The 26286-nt window shown below is 40.6% G+C and overlaps 2 protein-coding genes across 6 annotated transcripts in view; both read right to left on the reverse strand.

The window, feature by feature from the left end:
- zmp:0000001200 (dedicator of cytokinesis protein 9) overlaps window positions 1-15335 on the reverse strand; it is a 70038-nt gene extending 54703 nt beyond the window's left edge. The window contains exon 1 of one of the 4 annotated variants that reach the window (XM_025063748.1): window positions 14433-15335. In XM_025063748.1, coding sequence (XP_024919516.1) covers window positions 14433-14549 — 117 coding nt within the window. In that variant the 5' untranslated portion in view covers window positions 14550-15335. The remainder of the gene's footprint in view (window positions 1-14432) is intronic. The other 3 variants (XM_025063750.1, XM_025063749.1, XM_008327898.3) reach the window with 3 other exon arrangements.
- A 413-nt stretch (window positions 15336-15748) lies between these two features.
- The window catches only part of LOC103391591 (FERM, ARHGEF and pleckstrin domain-containing protein 1), a 43019-nt gene continuing 32481 nt past the window's right edge, over window positions 15749-26286 (reverse strand). Inside the window, exons 15-27 of one of the 2 annotated variants that reach the window (XM_008327901.3) lie at window positions 26149-26238; window positions 23958-24091; window positions 22706-22787; window positions 22368-22605; window positions 22156-22286; window positions 21960-22028; window positions 21214-21303; window positions 20905-20987; window positions 19864-19976; window positions 18500-18636; window positions 17643-17750; window positions 16983-17134; window positions 15749-16885 (exon numbers count right to left, since the gene is read on the reverse strand). In XM_008327901.3, the coding sequence (XP_008326123.1) occupies window positions 16804-16885; window positions 16983-17134; window positions 17643-17750; window positions 18500-18636; window positions 19864-19976; window positions 20905-20987; window positions 21214-21303; window positions 21960-22028; window positions 22156-22286; window positions 22368-22605; window positions 22706-22787; window positions 23958-24091; window positions 26149-26238 (1509 nt within the window). In that variant the 3' untranslated portion in view covers window positions 15749-16803. Of the gene's footprint in view, window positions 16886-16982; window positions 17135-17642; window positions 17751-18499; window positions 18637-19510; window positions 19675-19863; window positions 19977-20904; window positions 20988-21213; window positions 21304-21959; window positions 22029-22155; window positions 22287-22367; window positions 22606-22705; window positions 22788-23957; window positions 24092-26148; window positions 26239-26286 lie in introns of both variants that reach the window. The other variant, XM_008327900.3, reaches the window with a different exon arrangement.

A 26286-nucleotide genomic window follows, 5' to 3' on the forward strand; every position in this document is an offset into this window, starting at 1 on the left:
TTGGTTCATAGAACCAACCAGAAATATATGAATCACTGGTCTCTCCAGTATATGCTAATGTTGAGGACTCTTCACTCTGTTTACCTTTTGTATGTCCTGTTCACTAAAGTTCCCTTCAGAACGTCTGCTCCGCTGCTGCACTTCAACGAACCCCTGCTGATCATTTCACTCCATGTTCATTGTTTCTTTTCGTGTTTCTTTTACTCATGTGCTAACTTGTTCATCTGGGGTTGGAGTTAAACATGCAGGTATTTTGTTGTGTCAGATGTTGTATTTCTGGCTTTTTGTCATCTTTGTGGAGCTGTTAAACTCTGCACCGTACTGCTGTGTTTTCTATTGTATTCTACTCTATTCTATTAAATTCTATAGTCCATGGTGTCAAATGTACAATAGTTATGTGCTACAAAAAAGCTAAAAAAAACTTTTTTTGTAGCACAAAAGCAATTGCCTGAGTTAAAGATTTCTGATGAACAAAGATTGCCAGTATTTTCCATCCCTCCCTATCTCTGCCCTTTAAAGCCATTACTTTCTGATGACTCTGTGCAAGTTTTCACCATAATATTAACTGCAGACCTTTTTTTTTCCATTGCCGTCTGGATCTGAGATGAAGTGAAAAAGATTGAGCCTCAGTGAAGGATTCTTTTATACTCAGCTCTGGATTCCAAAACCTGTCACCACAAAAATTGCATAACAAGGAACCTTCCAGAAGGTATGGTGCCTGACCTTCAATCCTAATCCTCACTGTAGTACCATCCAGAAATCAATTGCTAAATGTTTATACACAACCAAAAAAAATAGTTTTTTCCATTATAAAATTCATACCAACTTATACAGTATGTAAATTGAATATTGTAGCACAGAAATAAATATTTTCTATTCTATTTTTTGTGTCTTCTATTTCGTCCTCTGCTGTGTATGTGTGTGTGCACCAAGGCTGCATATTTAATGAAGTTACAAAAGATCTGTTTGTACTCCGTCCTGTTCATTTCCTCCATCACTACAGTCACAAACACATCGTTCTGTATTTCGTTTTTGTATTGTTTGCATTTCAAAGAATGAGTCGAAGTAGACGGATTTTTATTCTACAACAAAAAACAAACGTGAAATATGAAATAAAATATGGCCAGAAGCACTGCTGTCGGTTGCTAAGCAGTTATTTTGTTTGGTCAACTGATGTCATGGCTCCATGATTCAAACACATCAGAGTACAAATGAGGGAGGACTGGAGGCATCAAACAAAACAGCATTAATCACTACGTTCTCATTAGTCAGTAACAAGCAGATGACTTATTCATTTAAAAAAAAGAAATGGAAGTAGTCTGCTGTTAACTATTAATCCATGTGCGCTGCTCTGTGTTGGAAACAGCTGAGGGCTGATTTCACACAGTCTTACTAGAAACAAACAATCCCGTCCAACAGATGGTGTGTACTAAGATTTAGTCAAATATCCCACGATGAAAGCCAGTTAGAGAGAGCAGATTAAATGGCAGCTCTCTTTACTTTCAACACTGACAGTTGCCACACAGGAGCATGATACTGGATCTGACTGCTGGACGTGGACCAGTGTGTAGACAGAGTCAAGTAACAGACACATGGTCCAAGTAGTAACTGCTATACAACACAGCAGACTGTCAGAGGTGGAAGAAGATTTCTTTTACAGCCATAAAACATCAGATAGGTTTATTTTTAAAGTGGAAGTCGAAATAATTCAAATAGGAAATGGCAGACGGACAGAAGTGCACACTGTGAAATACCAAGACTTATTTATGAACCATTTATGTCACAAGCAGTTTTTTAAACTGTGAGAGTTTCTGCTGTAGTGAAAGGACGGTGACAATTGATCAAATCAGAGTTGAGCTTCCTACACAGACCTTTCTGATTGGTCAGAGAATTAGGTCTCACAATGATGAGGTGCAAGACAAGACTTTTCTTCTTCTTAAAAAAAACAAAACAATCCTATGTTGTCATTTGAGTAGGTGTAATGGAAAAATACTTTTATTATAAACCATTCTGGAGGGTTTTGAAACCGACTTGATAATCCCAGGTTCAGCTGAGGATCAGCTAATCTCAGTAGGATCTCTGTTTGTAATTAGGGAAAATCCTCCTGAGCCTGGTCCATTCAGCTTTGCCAACAATCACTGGATGGGGGGGGCAGGGGAAGTGGAGGGGGAGGAGGAGGGGATGAACGCATGTCCGTACACCTGCATCAGTGAAGTGGCACTGGGTTTAGATAGCTGTAATAATACAGCACCACACAGCTCCCATGAGAGACCAGCGACAGCTGTGTGACACATGGTAGCTGCAGACCAGGAGAAGAGTAAATACGTCAGCACACTGTTATTTCAGTTTATTATGAAGCCAAAGAATGTGAGGTAAATGCTGCAGGTATGTCCTAGAAACACTGAATGATGCATTTACATCCACTAGCAGTGTATGGTGGTGTAACCTTGCCAAGTTTTATTAATTTGTTTGCATTAATATACTAATAGACTGACCCATATCCTATGACTTTTCTCTGGTACTGATCTACTCAGAGCTACTTTGGCCGTTATTATAGGAAAACACACATGGCAACAAGCACAGAAAAAAGAAACGAAAAAAAATCTCATTTACCCCCAGTCCTGCCACTGAGGTTGGCATTTTGTAAGATTTACACTGTGAGACAGACCTGAATAATACCATAATGAGCAGGGTCGGTGCTATGGCGACTAAGATGGATTTGACATTTTTGCAAGTCCTAAGTGAGTTACTTGACAGAGTTTCAACAATTACAGTTAGCTAAAAAAAAGGAAAAGTCAAATTCCATGTATGCACAGTTAACGTTAAGGTTTGATTATTTAAAAAGAAAAAGTCATTAGTGTAAAGTTTTTTACATGAAAGACTGATCAGAGACATTTGTTATAAGATCTCCTTTGTTCTCATCTTACTGCACACATGAAAGCCATCACATCTACTCAGATGGCTTTAGTCAACACTGCACTGAGCTCCGTCAGTGGGGGGTGAAGGTCTGTGGCTCTGAGCGAACAGACTAATAGGAGATTATGTCAAGTCAGGGATTTTTGAGCCGTGTATCTGCACAGCGCTGTAGAGGGAACAGGGATGAGAGACTGCAGGCTGTAAACACTCAGCATCATGTAGGAAAACTTCGATAAAAATCTGAATCAAATTTGTTAATATAATAATATTCCAAATGGTCCTGAGATATTTTAGATTTAAGTATCTGTACAGTAAGAGCAATGGACTTTAGTGCATTAAAACAAAGCATTAAAGCATTAAAACAAATTATGGTGTGGGTCAATTTTTTATGCTATGAACAAGGCCAAGTTCAGGACAGACTGTCAAAATATATAGCAAAAAAAGATCAAGGTAAAAGAAGTTTGATAAAATATAATATATAATTGTTAACTTAGATTTTCGTTAAACTTAAACTCAATAATTTAGCACCAATCAATAACATAAGGCTACTGGGACTAAAGAGTTTTGACAAATGTAAAGATAAATATTCATTCAATTATTAATTGCAGTAAAAAGCAGCACCAATTCAACAAACACGATTTCCCCAGAAATGGCTAAAAGCTATTTTTAGCACATGTAAAGAACTGAAGGTACGCCGGGCCCTACCATACACATACAAACATGCCAGAAGACTTTAAAGTTTATGCCAGAAATGGCTTAATGTTAGTTAGAAAAGTAACCCACAGAGACATCCACAACACTGTCCAAATATAGCTGGACAGCCTGGATAGGCACGAAAGCTACATCCTCAATGTTTTGTTAGCCAAATAACTACAAATTAACTATTACCACAGGGTAACCTAAAACTATTTTGACAAACATGATTAAATCACCAGGAAATCAACACACATTCTCTCATAAAATACAAAAAAAAAAAAAATTTAAAAGTCACTGTGACAAACAGTTCCCTTCCCATCCTGATGCCTTCGGGTGTTATTTTAAAAAGCTGTGATGGGCAACATCAGATTAGTCCAAGCACCAGGATTATGTAACACACGTCTGAATGTCAGCAGTGTTCTGCTGATGCTCCACGATCACTTTGTTTACCACTATCAAAAACAAGTGTAGTTAGAAACAGTCCCCTCAGGCACACAGACACACTGCTGCTGCTGCTGTGACAGCACACTGCTAACCTCTGTATTTATCTATCCAGGAAAGAAACAGTGTGGTGGCAGAGTGTACACAGATAACAAATCTGCCTCCTCTTGTTAAGCCTTAGGAAAAATAAACAATGACCAAAAAACCAACAAGTGTTTAAAAATGTACTGAACTCACAGGCTTTGACCAAGAACAACAAACCCTTATCAAGATCAGGAGTTTTTTTTGTTTTTTTTTGTTTTGTTTTTTTCAAAAAAACTGCCATTAATGTTTTTCCATCTGAATTTTCTGAATGTCAGCTGATACAACAGCAGGCAGTGGAATTTTGTTTGAATCGAGCCTCGATATCTCATTGAATGTTTCACTTTAAACAGTGCTTATTTGTTTCATGTGGGTTCACAGAGCACAATAGGCTGTTTTTAGGCCTTCAATGCAAATAAGAAAGGAGCTCAGTGCTTCATGTAAATGTTTCCTGAATGGGCAGCTCATCAAAATTCATTTTAGAATCACACAAGTCATGTTCACTCTGTTTAAGTGACAACTTTTCCGAGTCCTGACTGCAAGACTTAGTTTATCTCTTCAATGACCTGTGCTAACAGGAACAGAAAACTCAATGCCAAACAATAAATATTTACATTTCACTCATGGTCATTGTGAAATCCCATTGTGTACTTTTACATAACACAATTACAAGAGCCACAATACAGAGAAACGCTGCAGAGTAGTCATTACTATACTACAGCTAATGACACGCTAACCTCACTCAGCAGCTTTACAACTCCCCTGCAGAGGGTGCTGGTGCAAATGTTTTATAATGTAAATTATAATCTAATCTGGGAGCAGTGACTGGCCACTTGTTATGCCTCCGTAGACTCATTGAGGGGCTAGCAGTCAGTTAAATATACAAAGTTAAACACAAATTAAAAAGAGGACTGGCAACGGTATAATTTAACCAATTTATTCTCTACATACTAAACATTTCAAGTGGGCTTCATTCTAAATCTGTCAGTCTAGAGTTTATTTGTACAGCCCACAACCACGACATGTGACAGACTGCCCATACATTAACATACCAACCTTTGCCTTCTAAACTCTCTGTGCCCAAAGGCAAAAAAAAAACATGGACCCTAATGGCCTATCTTCATATATTTTCTTGTTCATAACTGTCCTTTTTATCCTTTCATTATAAGTTTGTATAAAGATTCAAAGGTGAGAACACCCTTTTTCTGAAGCCCAGCCCCTGGAGGCGGTGCCCCTCCCCCTCCATCCACCCCACCCTCTGTGGCCGACAGCACGTCAGAGTTAGGAATGTGAGTTATGCAGGCGCCCTAGTGAAAAAGTCATTAGAGTCCATCCCCTCTGGCAGTGCCAGGTCCCGTCCACACACTGCACAAACCTACTGGTACAAGCTGTAAGACCAGCAGAGATTTGAACCTCTGTTTAATCAAGGGAACAGCAGGCGGTGTGGGAAACATCACAAGTGCTCCGAAATTTACAGGGAATTCCCAGATGAGTGATTACGATGTCCGAAATCACTGTTACTTTCGTTACTGAAAAACCAGTTTAGATGCAGCAGTGGAGAAATACACGTTTTGAACGCCCAAAGGTGATGTCTCTGTTTAGACTCATAAAACAATCACGTCTAAATGTATGGCTCAGGGATCAGAAATGGTACATAAGTTCATTTGGTTGACAAGGACCACCTACACAGTATGAAAACTTTTGTTCATTTTCTCAACAATTTGATCAAATATTGTTAACATCTATAGACTACGTAGCCTTTGTTTTTTCCCCAGGGCTAACATTAAGCCTCTATTTTAGCTAGCTTTTAACTATTTGGATGGCGATCTTCATTTATTAGCATGTTTTTTGTTTATATTTTTGATTTTCCTCGCCCACCTTTTGCTGTGGTTCATAGATATTTTGACTAACTTTTAGTGGTCCTAACTACTTCATGTTAGTATGAAGTATAAATGTGTTTTCATGAATTGTTTACTGTTGTTGGTTTAAAGCTAATAGTGGGGTGGCTTCTTTGGTTGAACCAAGGTTAACCAACTATAACGCTCATTGATTTTTCTCTGTACATAAATCCAAAAGGCATTTATAGGCTTGTTATATTCAAACCATTCTGCTGCATTAGCTCTCAACCGACTCCAGCTGATCCTGTGGTGACCTGCATAGACTGCAAATAGGAGGTCAGTCAGTGACCACATGACTGAGGGATCAGAGCCAGAGAAGCAGAAAATGAATTGTTGACACTCTATTATGTCTGCAACAAGGTGTGTGCTTAGTCAACTGTTCCAAGGAAAACCAAATTAGTAACTGCTCTCAATGTGCATTCAATCCCCAGCTTTAACTGAGTAATAAGTGGAGTACCAGTAACGTGTGCTATTACTGGCAAGGAAGTCTAATAATAAATAGTGTCATTGTTTGCCCTTAAAAGTCCCCCGACCACTGGAGGTGGTATACAATTCACTTCAAACAATGGGAGCTCATGTAAGGCAAGTCCTAAAAAAAAAAAAAAACTTCTTGACTTAGAGTATGCATATGAATGGGAGTACAAATACTGTGCAAAGCTACAAACAAAACAGAAGATGGAAACGCTTATTTACTATGTATTGTTTCCCTTTTGTTAAACCAGTTCTGAGATACTCACAGGGTTAAACTTTATAAACTCAATGACAAAAGTCAATAGATTGTTGCATTCTTAAGGATTCCTCTCCTGGGAATCATTACTGTCTTTACTGTAGCCCTCCATCCAAGAACTGTTTACAGTAAATATTCAGTCTGGACCACACAGCTGTAATGGCTATAAATAACATCAGCCTATAGGACAGTTCATGTTTATCAAGGATATCAGAGTTCAAAAGCCAGTGTTAAGTGTAGCCTAAAGAATCACATCAAAGAATCACGTCAAGGCCACACTCACCACGTCACACAGAGAACACACCCACAGGAACAGAGCCGTCCTGTCATTGGCAGCCATTCAGGAATAGTGAAAATGCCGTCCGTCAGAGGGAAGAAAAAATAATGACACGTTACACACACGTTAGCCTGGAGTCCGCCCTTCAATCTCTCCTGTCATGGCAGCTGCCATATTCCAACAATTACAACTTAATGGCCAGGTTCAGTGAGGGATGTAGGAGAAAGACTGTTTTTATAGACAAATTAAGGAGGCCCGTAGAATAAATATACCTCAACCACACACAGACTTAAAAGGAAACGTGCTTGTCATTAGTCCTGCTTTTCCTGGACATTTCTCCTCCTGGGGACTCAAGGCCGGTGTTTGGATTTTTAGGAAACAATCAGAGCTTGAATTATTGCAGAAAATACAGTATGAAAAGCAGTGTAGACCCACTCTTCATGTACCATGGTTCTCACACACTCTGTGTGGGCTGGGCCAGGTTTTTATGGTCTTCTTGATGTGGCTGTAGGAAGCTGCTCCAGGCTACTAGACTCTTTGTCAGGAAAATCAAAAACTCCCTGTGCCTTAAGACAGGCCATAAAAACACAATGAGCACTGATGTTCAACTAAATAACAGTGATAAACTGTCTCTGAAAATATGTTCTGTGCACATTAGATTAAAGAGAATAACTCTATTAAAACAAACAATGTTAACTTTAAGGCTGATTAAATTCCCAAACAGAGATCATTTCAGGGACAAATTAATACATTTTGAAAATATATGAGTGAAAGATTTGCGAATTACTGGGCATGGCTTTGAACAAATATGAGTTAATTCAACTTCACAGGAGCCTCACAGTTTGCTCCTCTCGTGAGCTCTCACTTCTGCAGCTCCACTGTCACAGGGCCTTGACGGACCGTGTGCAGCTGGTCTTGACATCCTGAATAAAGACCCACAATCTTTTTCAGGAACATGGAAAATTCAACCACTTTTCCATCCGTTCAAGTCCTCCGTTGCTCATTGGATCAGAGCTGATGATGATGATGCCAGAGTGGTTATCAGTTTACAGAGAACGACAAACTAGATTAACCACATATTAGTAAAAAACACAGGATAGTGAATCAGCCGGTTCTGTCCAACAGCACTTGTGTGTACCCTGCCGACGCTTAAAATAGAAACCGTAATGGCTCCAGGGATGGAAGTAAACCGACGCTGCACTTGATTGCTAATTTGTTGATGATAATGTGCTGCCACCATGGCTCCACTGCAGGATGTACGTCTCAACAGAGAGGAACTTATTCACAGTGATCTGCTAAATGTTCTTTATAATTAATGTTTGGAGGGTTCTGTAGTAGCGACCAACAACACAGTTGCTCTGCTGTTACAATCTGGATGAGTACGATGCAGCACAGACACAACTAGTTTTGCCAGAACTTTGATTTGTGGAGCTGTAATAAAAAAACCCCCTCCGGTTCTGTTAGATTTGAGGAAGTTGAGGATGTGAAGGAGATTGTAAAACAAGTCTGTAACACGGATACTCACTAACGTACAGGGAAACACCCACTGGCTCCACTCATCTTTGTTATGGTAAGCTCTGCTGGGCTCCAGAACAGCCCTGCTCCATCAGGCAGATCACTCAGACGGAGTGGGCGGTTTAACAATAAGTGCTGTCCAAAATGTTCTACTCAGGCTCCAATACAACTACAGGAAACCCGTTCTACCAAGGAAAAGACAGGCCTCAGTTCTCCCACACCCACAAGAAAGACCGGAAGTCCTGGGCACTTCCGTTCAGGGAAAATGAAGGGCTTTTGGAGACCTAACTCCAGGTGGGAGATAAGGGTCCAACATTCTCACACCTCTGGATCTGACAGCCACCCACTGGACTGAGACGTGAAGTAAAAATGCTAAAATCTGGAAAATGGTACGTTTTATGACTAGCCTTCAAAATCCAATTAATTATGGCATAGAATTCGGACAAGTCTAAGAGTCAAAAAAGCTTGCTTGTCAAAAAGCAGGATGAATAACATTTTGTTTTGCCATGTTTACCCATGTTTTTCAGATTAAATAACTATTTACAAAGAAGCTACAAATAAGTCTTAAGCTTAAATTTAAGACAGATAGATTATTTATAAAAAACAGGAAAAGCTGAAAAATATCCCAACTATCCTAAATACCATGACCTGCCCTCACTTGAGGAATATTCTCTTTAGTTTCCCAGTTTCCCCACTCTTAACTCCAAGTGACAAATCTGGTTTAAATTATAACCACAACAGTGGAGAGTCATGCCCAAACCCCGGCAGTCAGTTTGATGGGTGTGTTTATTTCTCACTTTCCTTAAAGCCTTCATTCCCAAATGCCTCTGTCACTGCTTATATTTGGAGTTTTGCTGAGTTGACATTTTTCCACATAAATTACTATAACTCCACAAACACATTCAAAGCGCTAACTAGGAAACACTTAGTGCATGAGTACTAACAGCTGTGGAGTGTCACGTCCCTCAGCTGCCAAGTGAAAAGTACTGTCACTTAGTTACCCTACAGTACATGTCGTCTGAGTACTCTGCCCCATGACTCTACTTTGTCCTAAAATGACTGATAAAAATGACAAAAAAGTATTACTGCAATCTACAGGACATTTTAAGTACACCACTATAGTATAAAGTAAACAGACTGGTAAAATTCTACCTATAACAATATAATGACAGCAAAAATATATCGCTGCTATTATTGTAATATATTTTTATTTCTATTTGTGAAATCAAATCAGTGGCATTCACCAGTCAGAATCTGTGTTTTCTAGACATACATGTGATGAGACTGTTAGACTGCTAACTTGTTAGCAAAACTAAACAATACACCTTTTTTTCTACAACAGTGAAGGCATTGCTGACATTAATCTACAGGTTAGTTTGAATGAGCCAATCAGAAACAGGCAAGTCAGTCATATCTGTAAAGACTGTAAAGGGGACTGGGGTCTCTCTACACTTTTTCCTAGGACAGTGAAGGTATCAGAAGAATTGCCTTTTATGTCATTGAACACAAAGAGAACACATCAACATACAACAAACTTTGTTCTGTTTTTAACCCATCAGTCCATTCCTGGGGAGCAGTGAAGGCTAGAATTAAACCCCCATCTTTATGGTTGGAGGACGGTGCCTTACACTACTCTATATCGAGTCTGAACCTGTTAGTGAAACAGATGATCTAATGATGACAGTCAGCAATGACAATACAAGAATAGTCACTGTGTCATTTTTATGCAAAACAATATGCATTGTTTTATTAATAATGTAGGATTTATACAGGTCAGTTAGATGATGCAGGTTTTTACCAAGTAATATATAATAAGTTAGGGACTGTTACATCAAGGGCATAAGAAAGAGGGAGACTGTTAATGGTTGTGCTGGTCACCAGAGTAGCCTCATGTATTATTGACCCATTCAGAGAACTCATTTGCTCTCCTATTGCCAACTCCTCCTCCTTTTTTCTCCCTCCTACAAACTAACATCTACCTAAACAGAAATATGACCAACAAAACCCAAAGTGTAACTGATGGGTTAATCTGAAAATCTACCGATGTCAGACTAACAAAAACCAGCTGCGAAAAACAAAACAGTATCAGTGCGAGTGATCAGCAAAAACATGTTCTGGCATCCACACTCCATCACATTCTTAGCAGAGCACACACCCACGTGACGTAATCCTGAGGATCTCTGGAATTCTTTAGGGAAAAAAGGCAGAAAGTGAAAACGTAAATGTTTAGTCAACAAGACAAGTGCGGCACAGGGATGTGGAGTGTACGTGCAAATGAGCAGGGGAGGTCATAAAATAAAATGAAACAATGTTTTGTGAGAGTGAGAGCAGGGAAACATCAGTGCCAAGGTCTGACCAGAGTAAACAATGTTGACACGATGTGATGCAGGCGGTGATACGAAGCAGGCGGCAGTTGCAAAAGTACAAAAGGAGGCGCAACGGATTGGAAATGTGGCGATTAAAGATGAACAACCAATCTGAGGGAACACAGGACAGTCATTACATAACACTGTTCAGTCTGTGTTATGGCACAGACCCCCACCAGCCCCTGTCAAAGCAGTTTCACACACAAATAGGACTTTTCCCACCAGATTATTAAGGCCTTACGACAAGTAAGCAGTTAAGCACAAACACACTGTGACGATGACAGTTGTCCATGTGGCCAAACCCTCTTTTTTTTTCTCTCTACAGCATTGGTTTACAGAGCCATCCCACAGGAAGTCACTTCTGCACATCCTGCCCGGGGACAGATAATGACAACCTACAGTAATGATGACCTCCATCTGGTGGACAGGTTCTCAGGGTCAGAACACTCAGCTCATCTCACTGTATCACCATTAGGTGGAACGTGGTTAGGACTATTGATTACGATTACATAACACTGCTCCCAGCTGCTGGTAATGCTGGATATTCTGCCTAAACCAGGTGTGTCCAATGTCTGGCCGGGGGCCGAATTGTGACACCTGAACAAGTTGCAGCAGCTTCCTAACATTAGTCATTTGTACACTTTTCAGAATGTATTGGTGCAGTAACAGGAGGGTAAGTTTAGTGTAGTTTTATATTACTGTTAGCTTTATTCACAATTAACTTTAATTGAATGTTCCCCCACTTGTTTTGTGTGCAAAATGTCATGTGAATTAAATTAGGTAATTGTGTAAGCTAATGGCTAATTATGCTTGTTTTTGATGGCTACCTCTGCACTAAATTTGGCAGTACCATATGTAGTGGATATTTATTCGAGCTTTTCGTTTTTGTTTGACAAATTTTTGTCATTTTAAAACGTCAAACTTTGTTTGTTTATTTTAGTAATGAAACAAATTCACAACAGTTATCACACAGCTTTGTACAATCCAGGGGAAGTGAGGCCGTGGTCAAAGTCAAAGCTGGTGACAGTCATTCATGGAGCTGATGGTTTTCTCAGCATGGTTAAAATGTGGGGAAACAGAGGGATGACTCAGCTGAGCGCTGTTACAAGACTTTCTGCTCTCCACTGCAACAATAAACAAAGAGGATCTGGCCACTGCAGCCCCAGTGAAAATGCATAAATTGTTGGGAAAGGACACGAGCAGCAGCAGGAGGCTGCACTTGACACCAGTGGACGACTAAGAGACTTCTTCAAGGCTGGACATTGGCTTATCTTGGCTTTTCTTTAAATTGAAGTTAAAAAAAATCCACAGCTGCCTGTTACAACATTATCACAGGGATCAGAAACCAGCAGACAATGACAACAGTCTTTTCTTTATGTCCATCCGTCTCAGCTGTGCTGCCTTAATGTTTCATGGAGGAATGCATTATAGACTGCGTGGACAGCGATATTGTGTGCAGTCACATTCCCGTCCCACTGAGAAGCTTCTGAAGACACAACGGGTCGACAACAAATCCATACATCGATTCCTAGTCTTCCAAGTGCACTCATCTAAAGGCTGGGCCACGTTCACGTCCAAAGTTAGAGAAAGAGTTCCAAAAGAAGAACCAGCAGATGATGACTTCAGCTAGTGTTTAGAGAATCACAACATGAACACTTTTGGTTCTATCACAAAGGTTACTGCACGAGATTATCTCACAATAAACAGCCACATCTTAGTTCCTATCACAAAGGTTACTGCACAAGATTATCTCACAATAAACAGCCACATCCCTGCTGAAACAAAAACAGAAGAAAGTCCCACACAGTCCGACCAGTTTCTTCTAAACTCCTTCAGAAATTTGATTTCTCAACATGCATACTTGTATCCATTTCTGCTCTCTTCCCTCAGGCGTCTTTGGCCGTGCACCAGAGTGAGAATGAATAAATAATACCAAGGTGTGGTTGGATGTCTGGGATCCTGACTCAGGATTCCATTTCCCTGACAGAGAGCCTGGACGGTGTCCGTTTCAGTAACCTAGCAACTTCTTCCTGGAAAACTGGAACAATCAGAAGGAGCAGCGAACACCCGACACACTCGGACATGTGCAACAAAAGGGTCGACTCTGTTTTCTTCTATGAACTCCATGGAAAACTGACACTGAGGACTGAGAAGGTTCACAGACATGTCCACGTCCTCCAGATGTTCTGGAGGTGATCGGTCAAATTTAGCGTTATGTCACTGTCACTGAAAACTGCCCGGAGCATGAAATCGTAGCCAAATGCTTTCCCTTTGACATCTAAGAGCATCCTCTGGAAACTGCTGCCCTCAGTCACACTGAGTACTAACTGCCTGGATCAGACACTGATTCTTTACAGAAGATGATAAATACAGAAACAGCTTCATTTGTCATCACATACACACACACAGGAGCTGGTTACAATTCACATGGCGTGAGGAGTGGGGGAATGGGGGGGGGGGCGCACTGGGACTTGAACCGGCAGTCCTCTCATCACTGTCATCTGTAAGGGCACGGTACATTCCTGTTGTCAAAAAGTCCCAGTAGTTGCATTTAAGTTTTGGTTCCTGCAGCTGAAATGCACACTTACTTCCTTGTTCTGTTTCTGTTCCTTGGAACTATTTTGTTTATGTTCTTGTGAAAATGTACATACTGTAGTTCCTAGTACCGTCCCCAGGTCCTGGTACAATTTCCTGTAGTGAAAATGTATATACATTCTGAAATACTGAAATATTCCCTGATTCCTCTTAACATTTCATCTTAACATAACATCCTGATACTGTTGCCCTTTGGCCAACTTCACGGGAGACATAGTTCCTGATACTGTTGCCCTTTGGCCAACTCTGAACTCTTTACAGAAATACTTATTAAATATGCATCATTCTCCAGAGATACTGTACACATATAGATTAAATCCATATATAAACAGGTAGGAAAACGGTTTTGTGTTGTTATGAGACCTAAACAAAATGTCCTCTTAATGGTTTCTAGAGCCTCAAGATGTAGTCATTTAATTGATTATTAATTGACTACTTAAATAGTCAACGTTTGCAAACCGACTAACTTGACACATGGATATGATGTTAAACAAAACACCAATATATAATTTATCTAATTAGTCAAAAACCAATTCTGCTGCTCAAATGGAAGCAGTTTGATAATGGTTTGAAATAAACACAGAGAAAACAAGTGACTTGAGGTTATTCGATGTTTTATCGGAACATTTATGATACCAGTTCGTCAACAGAAATACTCGTCAATAACGAAAGTACTCATTGGTTGTACTGGTATCTGCGTCTAACGTATCTGCGTCTAACGTATCCGCTCCGTGTGTGAGCGTGTGACAGTCAGTAAACTCACTTTCTGTTCAACCACATGGTTTCTCCAAACTCTTATCGTATCTTAAGGATCCTACAGCTGATACCCGCACCGTCAGGGTGACACTGGAAGATGAAGACGGTGAAGAGGAGGGAGGGATGGTGTGTGCGTGTATTTGTGTGTGTGTTCGTGTACTTACGACCAGCACCGACGTCCTCACCACCTCCGAGACGCTCTGCCTCAGCTCCGCCGCGGTGCCTGGTTTTCCCAGACCACGCGTAAATTTCCTGGTCTCCGGGTGAGCAGGAGTCCCCATCGCCGCGCTCCGCTCTGTGTCAACGACCTTTCCAAACCCACGTTGGCAGGACGACCTTTAGAGCAACTCCATCTCTCACTTTATCCCCGTGTCGGATCCTCACTGCTGCACGCCGCTAGTTTGGAACAAGCTCCTGGATGTTGTGGTACCGCCGCGGATTCATCAAAACGAGCTGGATGTGTAGATTTTATCCCCGAGCTGCAGCTGGTTGATTTGTTGTTATCATGATAAAGTTTCCCTCTTCTGTGTTGGGACAGTTTTACTGGTCGCCCAGCGTCAGTCAGACACAGGAGGTGTATAATCTCTTTGCCTCTTCTGCGCACTCCGCCCCTTACCGGCTTAAAGGCCAGCCCACTGTGGGTTTAGGCAGAGCAGCTGCGCCTGGACTTTACTCCCACAGCGTGGATGACTGAATCCATAAACAAAAATCCCACCTGGGTGGAAAACCTGGATGTTGATTACTTAAATCCACTGGAAACTTCCTCCCCGCACGCATGGTGCCAGATATTTGTTGGACATGGATGTATGACAGATGTTCTCACACTGCACCGCAATTAAGTCGATAGTTCGATTCGATTCGATTCAGGTTTCACTCAATGCCAATATTACAATCGCAAACAGACATTTATTTTCTGTCATTTCACCAAATCTAAATGTGTTCAAAAATTAAGAAATTAAGACCAATATTGTTTTGTCTGTTTTTCAGTAATTGTTTTACACTCCAACCGATTTTGGATTTCTTTGTCGGTGTTGTTTTCTACTTTTATTGGCTAAAATTATCAACTGAGACCTTTTTGCACATTATTAAAAAACTAATTAAGGATAAATACAACGTTCGTTTTAATTGTTTATCATAATACAGTATCCCGTGTAGGTTTTATATATCATTCTGGTCAAATATATGAAATTAATAAAAATGTATCCTGTTTATATATCAATAAATCATAAAACCTAATACTACATTATAAAAATACTCTCAACGCCCTCTAAACAATTTGGTTGTAAAGTTAAATATTTTTTTCTAAAATGTACAAACACTTCTAAACATTGGATTTATTGATTAATTTACTTGTGACAAACACTACAGCGAGCGTGATATTCTGATGCTGCCTTAAAAAAACTCCGTCCTGATCAAGGACGCCCTCTGCCGGTCACTCATGTAAACACCCTGAGGTGCACAAAAACAAAAGACCAGAATATAGAATAGATGTTTTATTGCTTTCGTTTCCAAAGAGCTCTCTTTCTTTTTTTCTCCAAAAAAGCTCACTTTTAACCAGAACGTTTTTTACATTCACCTCACTGCAAAACCGTTGTCAAATGCATATTTCTATTCATTTAGACCTATGAAAACATCTGATATTTTCATACAGGAGTCAGCCTTAGTTCAGTGAGGACGACAGCACTTAGAACTGAAAGTTTGTCTTTTGTTTCACACATGGCCTTTAAAGCTTTCACGTACTGTTTCCTTCATAACACAAAGGATTATGAACATTTCTCACACTTTTCACCACATTTCTGATCGATTTAAAGAAAAAAAAACAGTCTGTGACGTAATTCATACAACAAACATTCATTTAGAATATTTACTTGACATTGCATCAGTGGTGATGGTGAGCAATCCTAGAATCTGTCAGTATTAAAATATTCCCATTTTGATCTCTTCTTTAAGAACAGGTTGTGCTGGGCCAGGTGTGAACACAGGACTGACCTTTAGAAGGTATCTTGCTGTTCCTAGGAGACAAGTTCTTAAAAATGTGACTGTGTATGGCACAGCAGAGAATCGCGCTTGATCTCAGTGTAACAAAATAGAATAAGAAAGTCCAGAATGTTGGTATAAACCTGTTTGGCACTGAAGCTCAAAGAGTTTCACAGCAGCTGTTGTCCTTTAAAATAAAAAGCTGAGAGTTTTTAACCTGTCTGTGAAAAGTTGTTGACATTTACTGTAACTGTAAGTCAACTTTTTCTCATTGTAAAAACAACTAATGGCAACATGAAATAAAAGAGGAAAAGATAAGAAGTGGCTGAGACCGTTAGAAAAGAGTATAAAATGACTTCAGTAAAAAGGCTGTTTTTGAAGTGTTGAGAGTAAAAATGCCAAGAAATGCAGTCTCTGATGCAGTCTAAACCAGCGGACGTGTCACCATTACAGCAATAAAAAAAGAAAAGCACCAAAATGTGCGCGCACACATGTACAAATGTCCCAGATATACTGTTTGTAGAAATCAAAAGGAGGAGCAGGTGCTGACAGATCAGCTCAGAGAGGATGGGACTCTTTGCTGTTCAGCACACGAGCCTGACCAGATGGAACCGTGGCGCTGCGGATCACCTCCATCCACCTGCGGACGGTGAGACACAGACTCTACGTCAGTGTGTTTCACTTCAAAGATTTATATGTATGAATCAACTGTGATTGTGTCTGTTCAGACCCCGTACCTCTCAAAGGAATATTCGCTCTCAGTTCGGAAATAGTAGACGTGGGACTTGAAATGCAGCTTGAAGACGTAGTCCTTGTGGATGTTTTCTGACTCTGAGGGGACGGTGACGGAGTAACCCAGCAGAGGAAGACTGGCCAGAGGATAGTCATCCTGCAGACGAGGGGAAGGAGAGAGTCAGTGTGACAAAGGGTGGTCTGGTTAGTCAGTGATAAAGGGAACGTCTGAAATACTGACCAGCAACACCAATAGCATTTATGGCAAGGACTATGTCAAACTCCTGGCCCGCGAACCCACCTTATTGGCCCACATCTCGAGGTCAGAAATTATTTTCTTTCCCTTTTAATGTTTTATTTTTTCAATTGATTTATCCAGTCATTTATTAATACGATTTAGTTGGTCATTTAACTGACCAAGCTGTGGCCTCAGCTGATTAAGGACGAGCAGGTGTTCTGTTTTGTGCCCGATTGGGGATTTAAATATTTTTGTGGTCATCCAGTAATTTCAAACAGGTCTGGGAAATAAAAACCGCCTGGGAAAGTGTGTGACCTCAAGTTTCACACTGAGATTCAACATTCGGCACAACGGTGTGAAGGAAGAACAGACTAAGACAGGGTTAAGAATAAGTAGGAGATGAAAAGTGTCTTCAGTGGACGATCACCTGGTGAGACTTGTAGAAAAACAGACTGAAGTTGGTGAAGACCACCCACAGCTTCTGCCAACCGTTACTGTTCTTGAACTTCCTCAGCAAATTTCCTGACAGCTGATTCTGCAAAAATAAAAGAATAAAGTTTAGGTTTTTAATGTGACGCATGCAGAATTAGAAATAGGTTTGTTAATATTAGACTAGAATTAATGATTCATATTCTATTCTATTCTATTCTATTCTATTCTATTCTATTCTATGACCGTTAATAACACTGTGAAAACATTGTGGAATAAATCATCTTACAGCATCTATTTTGTTTTTGGACTTAATTAAATGGAACCAAACTTTTTTTAGTTGTAATAATTCTTAATGACCGTATGCCAAACCACAGAGCTAACTGTGTTCACTCTTCACCACAGTGAATGTGGGACATTTAGTTCCTCACTGACTGAATTAAAAATATTTGGTCGGTCTAACACAACACTTTGATTTTGTCCGCTTTTTTTCCTGGGAAAGTGTCTAAATGTATAATCTGCATACAGGTTTATGAATAATTGTCTTTTTTATTTATCCACTTTTTTGATTATTTCTGAGCAGAACCAGAATTTAGGTGGCTACTGTTAATGTCCAGTACAGCTGATTCATCATTAATGTTCTTTTCTTCTTCTCTTGTTTTTAACCACCCAGAGTTCTAACTTTAGAAAACTAACTCTGAGGGCCTTTGTAAAAAAAAAGTAACAGGTTCTTCAAGAAACTATGTTTAAATCATAACAGGAGCTGAAATGGACTGGTCTGTTTTTAGCTCATTTACATGAAGTACTATAGTAGTACATGTCTGCTAGCCTCCCCTGGCTGCTGGGCTCCTTTACCTCTAGGCTCCTGCAGGATTCACTAAAGGAGAGGCTCTGAACACGGTACCAGCAGATAACAGACAGAGGCACGGGTCCCTGGCCACTGGGGTGCCCCACCTGGGGGGCCATATTCTCACTGACTGGACTAGGGTCCTCTACCACGGAGGAACGCACAGACGCATGAGAAAAAAAGAGACAGACAGAGAAAGAGAAAAGACAGACAGAGGGGGGAAGGACAGAAACATACAGACAGAGTCGGTGAAACACAGGCATGCAGTGGCAGGGCTCAACAACACATTAGCCAATGTTGTGTCCAGGCAGGGCTGTGAAGAGGACGTCATTACAGAGGAAGAGCAGAACTAGAGCAGGACAGAGCTGGGCTGTCGTCAGCCCACGTCCCAAACAGGATCCGTTCTGTTAGTGTGAGACGAGGACGTTTAGAACATCTAGCTACTGCTCTCTCTCTCTATTTATAGACAATTAGACATTTCAAGTGCTAGGCAGGGAGAAGAAGGACAGAACCACACAGGAAAGCCACAGTTTTGGGTTTGTATAAAAAAGTAAGGCTGGCGTCTGTCAGCAAAAGAAAGGCAGAGTGGGAACGGTATTTTCACTGAGGCTGCAAAACAAAAAACAAAAAAAAAAACGAGGGAGTAAATCATCTTAAAAATGATCTGACTTCAAACATTAACTTAAAATATTGAGTTTTATAAGGCTCATTATTTTTAACAATCATGGAATTTTAATGCGTGTGCAGCATTTTTTTTGGTGAATTTCACCAAACATTTTTGATCTTGTCAAAAAAATTTACTTGAGCCTCAGAAAACACTTGGTTTTGTTTGCGTCGTCTACAGAGAAGCTAAACGTTGGACTCAGTCAAAGGTAATCCAATGCAGTGCAGCACAGGAGGATACAGTTACCACAGAGAAATAATTAAAGTGTGTTCAGATACAGGCAAACACTGAGGAACAGAGGAAGAGAACAGTGAGGCACAGGGACAGGGCAGGGCTGAGGTTTTTTTGCCGGTACCTCCACAGCTACTCTAAAGTCCACCATGGACACGCTGGTGTTCCTGTGCCAGCACACGTGCACCATGGTGTTACCACGGTGAGGGACAGGCTTCTCCAGAGCGGTGTTGGACGCAGTCATGTCGTCCTCAGACTCCACATCCACTGCAGAGTCCTCAGGGCATTCTGGGAAAGTCAGGAGGTGGTTACTGCCAGATCATGAGCGAGTAATGAGGAGAGTGGGAACTTCAACACAGACAGGGTCAGATTATTGACAGATCAAGTGTGGGCTGGTGTCAACGTGATGCTTGAGTCACGGTTGCCTTTTCGTCTCCTGGAATTTCTTTTTTTCCAGATTCTGTGTCCTTAACTTACTGTTGTCTCTCACGCTGTCAGTCAGCAGGTCACATGACGGCCCGTTGCTGGTTTTCGCCATCTCGATCGCCGCCTTTATGTCCGTCATCCACTTCCCCATCTCCGTCAGTGAACTACAGTAAACATAAACAGAATACACGTCGATAGTCGTGACACGAGGTTCCTGGTGTTTTAAAAAGAGTCCTTGATGTCAAAGACAGATCTTGGAAGTAAAACCAAAGTCTGCTCCGTGATTCTAAGTCTTAACTACTGTGAGCTCGCTGTAATTACTGTGATCTGGATGAACTCATTAGCGACTGTATTAACGTTTCTTTAAATGTTTCCTGTTGATACAAATGCTGCAGCAGTTCTACTGCCAGAATCTGGAGAGAGACCATATTTTAAACATACTGTGTAACGAGCAGACAAGCGCTGAATCCATGTCTTTCCACCTGAATGACCTCATACCAACTATGATCTATCATTCACTGACTTCAGAGCCTTATATTTGACACCCATGCTTTGAATTCATGTCTGAAATCTTCCTCTTTGATATAACACACAGTCAGAGCGGCCTTTAAACTAAACATCTAATTAAGGTGTTCTTTAAACTTGAGTTATTCCTTACGTATGCTGTTTTTAGGCCTAGACCGCTGGGGGAACTCCCAAGATACGCTACATTATTATTATTATTATTATTTACAACTGAGACTATTATCAAAGGTGCTCTTACTTCAAGACAAAACTACTACTAATATAAACAACTGTAATGGATTTCCTCCTGACCTCTTCCCCACCTATGTATTTTATTTACTACTATTACTTGATTTACTTCTTCCCAACCAACAGAAACAGATGGCTGTGTACCTTACTGTTGGTGTTAACTGTACAGTGTCAGGTTTTTCTTTCTAAATGCAGAATTCCAAAGTCAAGGTCTAATCGTGTAAATTGTCCTGAAAATATGAGGTCATTTTGGCACCGGTGCAAAATAAGAAACTCATTTAAAAACAAATCAGCAGTTGTGTTTCAGCCACTCCCGTATTTCACAGCCAGTGTTTTTACCTTGCTGCCACCACCACCGACTGCTTCTGTCCAACCAGTGTGAAGGCGTGAGGTACGCCCCACTCATCCTCACTCTCCCTGATCTGGAGAAAGAAACAGACAGAACCACAGAGCGAACCTTTGAGAACCGTGGTGTCTGGGACAGCAGGAACCAAAAGATTAAAGTGATACATATAGTGTGTGTGTGTGTGACTGTGGCTGTGTGTGTGTGTGTGGTCAGCTGTTTGAATCATTTAATTTTGCAGTAATGACAACACAGTGACAGGTATTTGAAGTACTCTGTGTACTGCTGAGAGACACAGTACTTACTGTCATGCCATGGAGCGACAGCTGCCCGTGAACTTTGAACTGATTGGACGCCGTCATCCCTCGACTAGTGTACAGAATGACATCATTGAACTGCAGACAGAGACCACGGGATAAAATAAGTGTTCAATGGCACGGTTTTTGAAAAAACACATTTTCCACTCCTCCTAAGACAGGTTTAAACCGTGGTGTTTCTCTGTCCATGTGATTGGATGATTTATCCACTTCATTCATCCAAGTCTTGACTCTGTATCAACTTCAATTGCATTCAAACAAAGATAGTCTTTACTTTTTAACCTTTCTAAAGATATCAATGTATTTATTACTACTAAATAATAATGATAATATCAATAATAAGGATGATTTTTATTAGTAGTAGCAGTATTTTAACTAAACTTTCTACTAGAGCAGAGAGATTGATCGATCTAATGTTAACAATAAATATTTGAACTCGTATTTGAACTTGTTTCTAAAGACTCCATTAAAAGCACCATACGTATAAAGAACGACTTCAACTTTCTATCAACACGTCTGTAAAACAGTTTGTCATGTCATAAAAATGTCAAACACAGAGTAACGTGTGATTTTCTCCTGTAGTAACACATGCAGCTGTGCTGCGTCTGCCAACATCTGGGCCTGATATAAAGCCAGGACAGATAACAACATTATAATGGTTATATTTCTGCTGAGCTCATGCCACTAAATGATTTAATCAGAGACATGAACCCAAGTGGAAAAATGTCTGTTACCAGGAAAAACATTCGTTGCTGGAGGCCTTTTCCAGACAGTTTGCTGAGGCAGCCCAACCTGATGAACTCCTGCAGAAAGACAGAAAAAAAACCTCTGCATCACTGTCTGTGCAGGTCTTCATTTATCCAAACATCAAAATAAACAACAACAGCTACTGATTTAACAGAGATCTGATTTTTCAGACTACAAACTTACTCGACCAGGAACAAAGAGGTTGTCGATGCCAATCAGGTCCTTCTTCAACTCCAACAGCTTCTGGAAGTTCTCCAACTTAATTAGGCTTCCCTGGAGCTGCTCCACCACCTCAGACACGTCTGCCAGAGCAGCTACAGACACACAACAGCACATCAATCACCACATATTTGTCCGACCGTCACCCTCGTCAGACCAGCACCACCATCGTCTACCTCTGCAGTCCCTGAAGTCACCATGTGTTCCAGGGTAGTGTTTGCACAGACGCTCCAGGATCTGCTTGTAGCAGGTGAGGCGGTGCAGCGGCCGCAGGATGAAGACGTTGAGGGGGATGTAGCAGACCTTCTGCAGCTCGAAATCTCTGCACAGACGCTCCAACTTCTGAGACGCCCTGCACACCTTCTCCAGCTCCAGCAGGACATCAGACTGCTTGTGCAGGTTTACAGCCAGTGGCTGTGAACAGGTTTGATTCAGATCATGGCAGAAACTGAGCATCGCTGAAGTGAATTTCCATATTACATAATAAAATGTTTTTCACGCCTTTACAGCAGACCTTTAGCGCTTGCAAGTTCTTCAGCATGACATCTCCGATGCGCTGATAGTCTCCTTTGATATGAGCGTTGGAGCGTCCTTCCCTAAAACAGACAAGACAGAAGAGACAGACTGATTTAGATTTAACTTTTCAGCAAAACGTAACTGGCGTTGTTTTGTACCAGACTGTAACTGTTTCCATCAGCCTCAGTTTAGTACATTTTAGTTTTTTGGTTTATTTCATTTGGTCTATTCTGGAGTTGAGGAAACTGAATGTATCTAACAGTCTAGTCTGCTGTACTATTGTGAAAATCAAAGAAACAACAAGGTCAGACTGCACTGTTCTTATACTTTACTTAGTCAAGATAAAACTCAAATATGATTGGAATTTTGTATATATATGTAGACAGCATTTTTGCAATATTCGTAGTTGAATAAACCTAATATTTCTCCCAGTGCAGACGTCCATTAAAGGCACATTTAGAGCTAAAACATGTAGTGGTTACACAGTGATGGTTAAGGTTTGAAGTGGAAAAGTGTCCATTGTTGTTTTGTCTGTTGGTTTAGGAAGATTTATATATGAACATCAACATATTATAGAGATCAGTTTATTAGTCAATTAAATATTCTTAATAGTTCTGTTATTTTCTCAAATGAATTGTTATCCAGCTCCACCAGCAGGTGTCTCCCTTGAGCGGTATTCTCCCCAATGCCAAAAGGAAAAGCAAAGTAATGCCACATTCCAAAATAACCACTTTTTTTTACACATTTGGTGTAACGTTTTAATCCGCGGCTTTAGGGAAACATGGATTATTCTGTTAAACATCCTAACATCCTAACCTCAGTCTGAGTCTCGGCGACAGTGGGACTTTTTAAAGCAGTATATTTGAATATGAAAAGCAGAGAGTGACACACGAAGTGGCAGATCATTTACATGGACATTTAAAGCACTGATTGAGCTTTTAATTTGAACAATGACAAGACATCAGAGGCACGGGAATTAAAATGGTACCAAACAAGTCTGTAGTTCAGTTCTGACTGACTTTATGAATCACTGTCTGCACGACTGAGGGAAAACCATCATTAAAGGAGGTCAAACAGCAGGAACCCACAGGCAGAAATAATGCAGCGTGACTGTTGCTATAAATACAGCAGTTACACTGCAGGGTCTTCGAGCTGTGGTAGAAGAAACTATAATGAAGTCAACGAAAATAAAATAACATCACAATGTAGGTTTTAATGAAAAATGAAGCCAACATCTGAAGGACCCTCACCACAGAGCCAGACGCTGCTCCACCTCCCTGAGGAAACCTGTGTGGAACTTGTGCAGAGGCTCGAAGGTGGACTGGAGGATGTTCTTCAGGGAGTCTGGAGTTGACTCGTCTTGGCCCACGGCGTTCTGAAAAGACTGGAAATCACAAATGCACACACATCCAGTCAGCTATAACGGAACAAAAGAACAGGAATGAATTAATGTGCAATCAATCGAAGAGAAAACACGAGCCTTCATCATTAGGAGCCAAAGATCCAAAAAGAGAAAATGTATAAAAACTGTTCAAACTGAAATAATAGCCATTGTTTTTCTCCCAAGCTGGAACTGCTGATCAAAGTCAGCGCTACAGTGACCCCAAATGTCACCCCAGTGACTGTAACAGATGCAGCACATAAACCTGGTCTACCAGGTGAAACTATATAAAGTCTATTGTTGCTGCTATTTTCAAATTTGTCACTTTTGTGATGGGGTTTTAACGCCTTTTCTTGACGGCTCCCACTGCAGCAGCGGTCTTTGACTGAACAGTTCATATTGACTGATGTCAAGTTTCGTTAAAGAGCAGCTGAATAAATGTGTAACAACATAGACCTCCTCACAGAGGTGACGGATAAACTCTAACTCTGAGGTCAGCACTGAACACAGCTGTGACCAGGGGGACATGATTAGACTTTTTCCTAAGACAGAGAAGGCATCGCCAGTTCTACTCTGCTAATTATTTGGTTACTTTAGATGACCTCATTAAGCCAATCTGATTGGCTTCTAACCTCAGTTGATCAAATAAAAAATAATTGGGTTAGAAACGGAAGCATAAAACCAAAGGAATCTGATTTAAATTTCAGAAAAAGAAACTAAAACAAACTTTTACTTCTATTTTCATATCTGAAAAATCTGTGGATGAAAGCTTCTGCTGTGAACACTGGTGAAAGCTTAGAGGCAGATTAGCGGGAGAAACCACGGGAGATTCTCGGAGAGTTTGTTCAGAGGAGATAAAGGGATGACGAAGTAAAGAAAGTGCAAACACAGATGATAATATTTTTGAATTATATCAGCTCTGACAGGTTTTATCGTGAAAGTTTTGTTTGAAAAGTTGTTACAACACTTCAAAATAAACAATTTGCCACGACAAGATCCAATTCAGAACCAAACCCCAACGGAAACATTTTTAAAATAAAATAAATGTATTTAAGCATTTGAAAGGAAGAGTATTCTTATCTCAGGAGCTGAAGTTTTTAGACTAAAATAAATGAAGGATATGTGGAGAAATAACGTTGGTATATTTATAAACAAAGCAGTTTTTTTACTTTACTCACATAGCAATATAAAAGTAGCCTTTTCAAGCAAGTTAGTGTTGCTCTGAGGACTTCACCAGACATACAGGGAAGGGTACCACACACACACACACACACACACACATGCTGGAATGAGGGCAGGAGCCAGCACAAATGTTGATGGGACGTGTGAAAAGCTCCCATTAAAATTACAAGACAGAAAAAGCTGCAGTCTTTTAACCTGCCAGAGAAAATGTGTTGTTCATTTGATCCGTGTGATGAAGAGGATCAGACCGTGGCAGCACTTCAGAGCAGTCGTACTGGACCACACCTTTAATGTTTTCTTAGTTTCGCAATCATTTTTCCATGTGAACTAAGACTAACAGCCAGAGTGAAACCGGTCTAAGGTCTATGAAGATGCACCAAGTTACAAGTCGAAAACTGTACGCAGGATCTGCTCTGACTGGTGATTGGCTGGTCAGCACACGTACATACATTTTATCATGTCATAGAAGAAGAGAGGGAAGCTCAAGCTGAGGCTAATGTGTCGTTAGCTTGGAAGTTAACCACTTTCCAGTGAGCCAGGAAATCTCCAACCTCACTATATGTAATATACAGTATATAACAGTGAAGTTAACTGTAGTGGAGCCAACATGTAGTCAACATGCCAAACATCTGCCAAAAAATTGCAACTGATGCATCTTTAAGTGAAGGCCCAGTTTAGTATTCAGGTCTTCAAGTGAGGCAGATAAAAGTCCATTTCAGGACTGAATAAAAATGAATCTTCTTCTGCCAACATGTCACCGTTTGACTCTGTGTTTTTGGCAGGACACACCAGGCCTGAGTGGAATAACCAATGAGTTCTACCCAAAGGAAAGTACAGACCAAATCATAGTGTTGGACGGGAGCCTCGGTCCATCTTACCACAGTTATCACCTCCAGGTCCTTCACGTACGTTCTCTCTGTGGTCAGCAGCTCCTTGGCGATGAAGTAGGCCTTATCTGTTGGATACCTCTGCACGGACGTCAGGACAGAGACAAGATACAGAGCAGCGTCGGTGAA

This window comes from Cynoglossus semilaevis, chromosome 16 (assembly GCF_000523025.1).
Source record: "Cynoglossus semilaevis isolate Cse_v1.0 chromosome 16, Cse_v1.0, whole genome shotgun sequence".
NCBI lineage: Eukaryota > Metazoa > Chordata > Actinopteri > Pleuronectiformes > Cynoglossidae > Cynoglossus > Cynoglossus semilaevis.